Genomic DNA, 8,708 nt, shown 5'->3' on the forward strand with positions numbered 1-8,708 from the left:
CCCATGTTAATTTTTTGCCCATTGGAATTATGCCCATGTTATAGATTAAACTTTGATGTCCTCACCTTGTTTGGCTATCTAGGGATTTTGCTACCCTAGCTGCCCTTCTTGAATAGACGTTTAAAGCAATAATCTGTAAATGATGTTTTTTTATAGTTCTAGAATAACATACAGTTTTAGAATTTAGAATATAGAAAGAATAACGATCTATTATCTTCTGTAGCTGTTTTTCTTCTTTTTTTTTTTTAGAAAGAGCTTTTATATTTGGTTAACGTTTATTGGTTGTTTTTTTTTGTCTCTGTATTCACAGGTTTATAGGAAGAAAGAATTGTTCTCCTTAGTAGCTCTTTCGTTGTTGTTTTCTTTGTGTCTCGCGTTGCTGTTTTGTTTTTTATTTTACTTTGTTTATTGTTTTCGTTTATTTACATTATTTTCGTTTTGTATTTTGTTTATTTGGTTTATTAATTTTTTTTCGTTTACAGTTTTGCAAGAAGAAAGAGCTTTTATTCTTGGTCGTTTGGGACGCCATAAAGAAGCCCTTAGTATATTCGTCAATACCCTTAACGACTTGCAGGGTGCAGAGAAATACTGTAGTCGGGAATATGTTGCATCTTCTAATGGAAAAGACGTATATGTCATTCTATTGAAGTTTCTCCTTGATTTAAAAGATGGCTCTGACGGGCAGTCCTATCTAGAAGAAGCCTTACGGCTAGTTGACAGTGCAGGTCACAGAATTAGGCCTGAGATGGTAAGATTGGGATATTATTCATCTAAATTGCTTTGATTAAGACTTTTGATATAGAGTTTTTTCGGAGACTAGTCAGAATTACTAAAATAAAGTATTCTTTATAGTAAAAATGCTAGGGGTAGTGACGTGCACAGAGGGAGGGCTCTGTGACTCATATCATCATAGATCTTTTTAAAAAATTCGAATTTATGGGTGCTTTTAATTCAAAATATAAATAGTTTGTTTTTTGTTATTGCCCCCACTATCCTCTTTTGAAAATAAATGTGCGTATGTGCCTGTGTATGTCCATAAAGAAAACCAGTTAGGGATATGTTCCTGTAAATTTCATAACTTGCAATGAAACATGGTTTGTAACATTACAGGAGAAAACATTTGACGTAGATGATCACATTAACATGGCACTCTAAAAATCCATCTTGGTCTATATCATTAAGGAATTTCTTACTAATAGCTCGACTATAAAACAAATTTAAACGCGGACAAAAGTTTTTCCAAATCGGTGGAAAAGTCTGAGATTCTTGGTGATACTGATCAATGATTCTGATTAATTGTTCTGAACAAGGTTTAGGAAATTGTAGGAAAATATTGCGAAAAATTAAGCGACAAAACGGGTTTAATTAAAATAAAGTAGTGACAAAGAATAAAAAACAAAACAACACATCAATTAAGATGTGAGTTTTATTTATTTTTGTCTATTTCTTTGTTGTTTTTTTTCTCTTGTTGCGTTTCTTTGTCTTTTTCTTTAGATGATTTATCTAATTTTTTTCTTTTTCCTCTTTTTTCCGTTAATAGAGGAAAAAAGCAAATTTTTCCAACTAGCAAATCTTTTGCTCGTTCGTATACCTATTATTGGTTCCTGATATGCATTTAAGGCTAATATAAGTAGAAGTTTATCAAGAAAACTTTTCCAAAGCCTCCCGAGGCTTTAACTTTAACATTTGCGCCTCCCGATCCTTACTGAAGCATTGTAAGCAAAAAATTGTAACTGAATGTTAAACTGAATTATCGTACCTGAATGTTAAATGTTCCTTTAAACTGAATGTCTAGAGGAAGCTTTAGGAAATTGTAGGAAAATATTAGGGTGTAACATTTGCGCCTCCCGATCCTTACTGAAGCATTTTAGCAAAAAATTGTAACTGAATGTCAAACTGAATTATAGTAACTGAATGTTAAACGTTCCTTTAAACTGAATGTCTAGAGGAAGCTTCAGGAAATTGTAGGAAAATATTAGGGCGTAACATTTGTGACTCCCGACCCTTACTGAAGCATTGTAAGCAAAATATTGTAACGGAATGTCAAACTAAATTATCGTAACTGAATGTTAAACGTTCCTTTAAACTGAATGTCTAGAGGAAGCCTTAGGAAATTGTAGCAAAATATTAGGGTGTAACATCTGCCCCCCCCGATCCTTACTGAAGCAGCGTAAGCAAAAAATCGTAACTGAATGATAGTTTCATCCTGCTAGCCAATAGAAAAAACCACCTAGTCTTCCGGTGTACTTTATTCAAATTTTAATCAAAATTGACTGCTATATCGTGTTGACGTAGTTTCAGTGTCTAGCTCCTTGAGGTTGTTGACGGCTTTATTATCTATTTGCGTTTGTCATCTCTTTTTTAATGGGACTAGATGGCATGTCTCTAAGAACTTTTTTTGCCAAAATGCTGAAAACTTCCCCCTGTTTTTCCAAAATATTCAATCAAACTGGAAACTATTAAAATGAAGAAAAATTAGGAACAAAGCTATCCTACTATAAAAATAAAGAAAATTCTCAAATTCACTTGGAGTGATATTTTGCGAGGGTTGACCTTCTGAGCTCCAGCACAGCGAGGCGTGTTGCATTTTTGAATGCTGGAGGTACGAGTAGCCTTCGTATTTGTGTAGCCTATCTTATTTCTGTTTTTCTATCTTTAATAGCCAGGTAGTTCACTATCATAAAACAAGCCAACAACAAGGCGTGGAAAGGAATTAGCAAAATTGCTATGCTAAGATTACAAATCAGCGAAGTCATTATGGCTAATTCTTAAGCAAATAAAAAAAATAATATAGCTAATGGGGAAAGAATTTAGCAGAATCTTTATAGCTTATTACTTAAGTACGTATCAAAATTAACATTGCTAATTGGTATGTCAGCAAAACTTATATAGCTACAAAAGGGTTCCACACAGCTGGGGTCTAATAATTGATATGTGTTCATGTTGCTAATATACGAAAGTTCGGTATATTCCAAACTCAATCATCATCGCTATCATTTTCAATTTGTTTGGTTCGTTTTACCTCGGCTTGTCTTTCGTCGTTATGAAATACATATCACCGAACTTTCGTTTTTTAGTCATGTCTCTTTCAATAAATTTTGTAGTTATTTTCGCTAGTATTTCAAGATACTTTCAAATTGGCTAATTCAAATAATAAATCGCAGAGTCAAATACAGATATACTTACATGAAATTAGGCAAAATTGAACAATGATAAATTTCTTTTTGTGTCAAATGCTGCGCCAAACACAGTTATGTGAACTTCAAAACATTTTCTCGTCGAAAAATAAAATTTTTGCTTGAAGTGAAAATCATATAGTAATCGAAAAAAAATTGGCAAGCTTGTGAACCCGTGGTATGTTTCGGAGGGGGGTATAGAAAAGGCTGAATTGAGAAGGAGAATCGCGTGTCATTAATATAAACTAAAATACATGACTTAGAATGACGTAAGATAATTGAAGGGCGTATAGACCAACATCTCCATCTTCTCAACTTCACTCCATCCACCTTAGCTACGGCTATACTCAAGCGGGTACTGATTGTGGCTGGTTTTTTTTTTCGTGTATAACTGTGAGTTTTATAGGGGGGGGGAGTTATTACAAAGGCTGAATTAAGGAGGAGAATGTCATTTTAATTATATAATAATCTAAAATACATTAATTAGCATGAGATAAATTGATTAAACGTGCATTTTTTCCTAACTAAAGTATGTATGGACCATAGACTGCATAGACGCTTTCTTCAGCTTTAATCTTTGCATTTTGGCTATTTTGGCTATTTGGCTATGAAAACTGCTAGAAGGGGATACTCTTTTTTTTTTTTTTTTTTTTTTTTTTTTTTTTTTTTTTTTTTTTTTTTTTTTGCTAGTCAACTATTGCATATTTGTAATTATGTTTTATAGGCCTTATCTTTACTTCCTGATGGCGTTCCTGTCGAACATTTGCGTGAATATTTAATTCAGGCCTTAAATTCATGTGGCTCGGAGAGAAATCTAATGACGTTGTTGAGAGGCCTTCTACAGGCTGATTTTCTGGTGCTAAAACATCAAAAATCCTCAATCGAATCAACGAAAATTTTCCTCAAAGAAACGAACCTTTGTTGCCTGTGTCAGAAAAAATTTACAAATCAAAGGTAAGACTTGGTGGGATTTTTAGATTTTGTTTTTTGTCTCAAATTTAAATTAATTTGCGCGTTGTTTTGTATTTTCCAAAAATTTTAAAGATGAAAAATTTTGTCTAAAATTAAATCATTAGTTAAATAGATGTTTGTGTGAATAAAATTAGAATATTAATACAGTGTAGCTGTTGTCTCAAAAAAAAAAAAAAAAGAAAATTAGACTTTGAGATTTTTAACATTTTGACAGAGAACAAGAATTTTCTTTCTTCGACTTCTTCTGTTCTGGGATTGTCGAACTAAGTTTTGAAATACATTTTACAACTTACTATATAATCATTTAAGATTTTTAGGCTACATTATGCTCAAATGTTTCTTCGGGCTATTTTGAAGTTGGCGAAGTTTTCAAACCTATCCCACCTGTATGCTAACTTCATCGATCTGGCTTAAATGATCAGTTCACTATAACACCAGCACTGTTGCAACTATGGTGAGTTCCTGAAGTGCTACAATTGTCCTAGTTTGCGTGTTACGCAACGATATTTGGTGCTATAGTCTAAAATTACCTCTAATAGTGCCAAAATAGCGCGAAAGTGCTATTTTGGCAACCATGAGTGCGTGCTGCGCATAATACAATAGAACTAAAACAGTACTGTCATGCTATAGGTGGCAACCCTGAAAAATAGGCTCCAACCTAGGTATTATCGGTAGCGTAAACTCACTTAACAAACCTTTTTCTTTTTCAAAATTTTGAGGATCTTTTGGGGACAAAAGAAATTAAGCAGCAAGATCGGGAACAATTAAAGATTTTGTTTTACTAGACACCAGACTGCGCTATTCTCACTGATGTCCGTATGTCTTTTCTTCATACACAATTTTAAATTTATTGTTTGTTTCGCTTATCATCCAAGGGAATTTTAGCTGAGTATTTCTTTTGATGTACTTGTCTTTTGCTACAAAGCAACTGTTCTCGGTCTTTCTAAAATAATTTCAAAAACGTTTAGAGTCAAGTAATATAAGGTCGGTGTGCAGAACAAATTTGTGACTTATAGTGTACTGAAATTCAAGAAAAATATAAAATTCAAGAAAGGTAAAAATCAAGAAAGATTATAAATTGGAAAAATACAGAAAGATGAAGAAATAGATATCAAGGAAGATGCAGCAAGATAAGAAAGACACAAAGATATTAGAAAAAGCTTATATTATAAAGTGGACGCCCTAGAAATTCAGAAAATCAACAATTATCTCATGAATAATATTGTCAAATATTTTGTAATTTCCCCATAATTAACATAATGTTATTTTGAAAGGACTATCACTAGTTTTAGTACAGCTAATTTCACTTACTAAAGTGAAAGCAGGTCCAAAATTTACCAAAATAAACCTCATACAGTTAGTGGAAAAAAAGAAAGACGGAGAGGGGTGAAAATTCCAACTGAATTTCTAATGTAATTTCAAAGACGTTTTGACGATTTGAGCCTCTAGGTGATCGGGAATAATGCAATACGTTGAAGAGATAAAAAGAAAAAAGGAAAATAATTGGTCTGGCTGTAATGATGCAAAAGGTAAAGATAACACTGGCCTCAGAATGGAAAGAAAAACAAAGAATGAATTTATAAGGATAGTCAAGTTAAAAACAAGTTTTTTTGAACAATGCCACAACGTGACGGTATTTGATTAGGAAGTTTGGCGCTTCACATTGATATATCAGTTCCATAATTTATAAATTTTTTCTCAAAGGGAAATTATGTGGTCGGTATCCATTCAGACTCGCAGCTAAATTAAATTTATTCACTTTCTTTTTTCACATATGTTTATGGACAAATTTGTTTGATTTTTTATTGCCTGTATTTCTGAGGAGCACATTAAGGAAATAATCTAATACTAGTTTTTAAAATTTTCGCCTCTTTGCTGAAAAAGGAGATAATTTAATACTTAAACTACTAAAACTAAAATAATTACCTGCTAGTTAGTCAAATAATATAAGGTCGTTGTGCATAACAAAAATTTGTTAAGCACAAATGAATATATGATATAAAGTAATCTGTTCTGCAAAATTTTTGGTGAGTAAAATGTTTTTGACATGCCCCAATGGTGTGTGCAACAATGCCCGTAAGGAGAGGCAGGAAAGATGACTTTCTTCTAGAGTACCAAAAATATACAAAAAGTCATACATTTTGAAACAATTGAAACAATGTTTTGCCCGAAAACATTTCTTTCTCAAACTGATTACCTGCCCCCCTCAATTCTAGGGTGTTTCTCTTGTTTCTCCCTACAAAAAAAATTGTGGTCACCCTTGATCTTGTGAGTGTAGTACATGATTAACTTGGGGGTTGCAAGATAACACTCCAATGCTAAATGTCAAATCAGTAATCTAAAGTTCTATAAAAATTGACTCTTCACTGTAAAGTTTAGTTTTTTCTGAATACTTCATACTAATACTATTACTAGCAAGTTACTGCAGCACCAAGCTTCCTGAGGCCAGCACAACTTCGTACACTCCTCCTCCATCTCAATTTATTCTAAGTCTCCCTTTTTACACCCTCAAAGTTCCCATTTCCCTTAAATATTTCCTAATCGATCTTTAATCAGTTATGAAATGATGCTTTCGCTAATCTTATTTAGATGAGCTTCATGAGAATGAGGCACGAAGACCATTCCACGTCTATAAAGATATTTTTAATCCAATTGCAGGGTCGTATCCAGGATTTTTTTTCATCGGCAATGGGGGGGGGGGGGGCTTGTAAAAATAAACTTTAAAAAACACAACAAAAATTTGTTTATTTTCATTTTTGTTACGTTTTTACGAGTTGGACATTGGGGGGGGGGGTCAAACCTCTTTCCCCCTACCGCTGGATATGGCCTTGCCCGCTGAAGATATGCATTTGCTGAGAATCTGATAGTTGATGTTCCTTCAAATATCATATTATTTTCATAAGAACGGTTGCATAGGAGTCAGCTATAAAGTTCTTTTTACCGTAGTGAAAACATGCTTTTCTCATCATCTCTTGCATCATCATATGTGAAATGACCTCCATAGAATGAGTTTTATTATTAATCAGCTATGAATATAAGCACATCTATTTGAAAATTTACCCTCTTTTGTCCTCAGCCAAAAATTAGCAAAAAAATACGTGAATTGAATGAAAAATGTAAAAAAACTGTTATAATACTAAGAAAAATGTCACCCTATATATGTGCTTAAATGGACTCCCGTCCCTTAAGAAAAAGTAGGAAGCTTTTAAATCAAAGAAAAGTAACTTTTAATAAATGTAAAAATAATTAGAAATTCTAAGTTGGAAAATTTATTACATACAAAATAGCAGGCCATTGGACTCTTAACGAGGGTCTTAAATCTCTCTGTAATACTTTTTTCTTTTTTCAGTGCTTTTGTTCGGCTTCCTAAGGGTTTATTGATGCATTATTCTTGCCATCAGCAGAGTATTCAGCAGTAATCATTGTTGGTTTTATCTTACAAATTATTTTCTGTGATAAAAGTTTTGCTTTTTATTTCATGTTTTACGTTTTTTTTAATAAAATTTGTCGTTTTTCTTTTTTCTTTTTTATCGAATTTAGTTTATCTGTTTCCTTTCTTTCCATCAGTTCATTGCTTCTCAATAAGTTCAAATAAATTTCTAATCTTCTGTCAATCAACTGTCAGTGAGACCAATTATCTGACATTATTTATTCTTTTCTTTTACTCCTTAAGATTTATTCTTTTATTCAACGCTGTGTGTATGTATTATTAATTTATAATTATATTTATAATTAATTGTTAGCAGGTTTAGTTGCTGGCTTCAGTAGTAGAATGATTGAAGTCCAAAAATAACCTTCAAAATTTATCCACACATAGGGGGGGGGGGGTCTATCCTTCGGTGGGTGTCTGTGAAGATTTGCAGGAGAGAGCGTTCCTCTGTTCCAACCTTCAAGTATGAATCCAAATGTACTGTTAGATTATAAAAACACAATATATAACGTGGTTCGATTTTTCTTAATCATGGTGGTAATGGTTGCTACTCTTCATAATTGCTATTGTATTCATCATTGTAATGACCCCTTATCTTTTCCATATACATTTTTAGGAGAGGGGCTAAAAAGATATAGAAACTGTAGGGAAACATAGAAAAATCGTAGGGTTCCTGGACTTGCATGTCCAAAGGTCTCTTGCTTATAATGGGCTATCTTAATAAAGAATTGTCAATTTATATAGTTATTTGATTTCAAATACTCCAGGGGAAGATTAAGATTATATAGAAATGGTTTGTTTTGCAGAAAAGGGGGATTCATGGTTCCTTATGTACTTTGAAGTTCATTACTATTCTATTTAACTTATTTTTTCTACATAATCAATTGGTTTCAAATTTAGCCCTTATATGAAATCATAGTTTCGCCATTTTTTTATTAATTTCTACTGTTCTCTGTCTTCTATTGTTAGTAACACTTCTCGAAGACAAATCCTTGCGTTGGCCATATGGCAGCTAGAATTGAGCATTGGGCTACGGATCTCCATGTGAAGTTCGATCCAATGTGCCACCAAATGACTTGCTGTTGCACATTCAAACCGCTTTGAGCTGGATCGTTTCGCCCAGAAGACGA

The 8,708-nt window shown here is 32.9% G+C and overlaps 1 protein-coding gene across 1 annotated transcript in view; it reads left to right on the forward strand.

The window, feature by feature from the left end:
* LOC136033591 (vam6/Vps39-like protein) overlaps window positions 1-7,664 on the forward strand; it is an 85,155-nt gene extending 77,491 nt beyond the window's left edge. The window contains exons 13-15 of the mRNA XM_065714364.1: window positions 483-748; window positions 3,901-4,130; window positions 7,498-7,664. Coding sequence (XP_065570436.1) covers window positions 483-748; window positions 3,901-4,130; window positions 7,498-7,567 — 566 coding nt within the window. The 3' untranslated portion in view covers window positions 7,568-7,664. The remainder of the gene's footprint in view (window positions 1-482; window positions 749-3,900; window positions 4,131-7,497) is intronic.
* The last annotated feature ends 1,044 nt before the right edge of the window (window positions 7,665-8,708 follow it).

The sequence above is a fragment of the Artemia franciscana genome, chromosome 12 (assembly GCF_032884065.1).
Source record: "Artemia franciscana chromosome 12, ASM3288406v1, whole genome shotgun sequence".
In the NCBI taxonomy this organism is placed as follows: Eukaryota; Metazoa; Arthropoda; class Branchiopoda; order Anostraca; family Artemiidae; genus Artemia; species Artemia franciscana.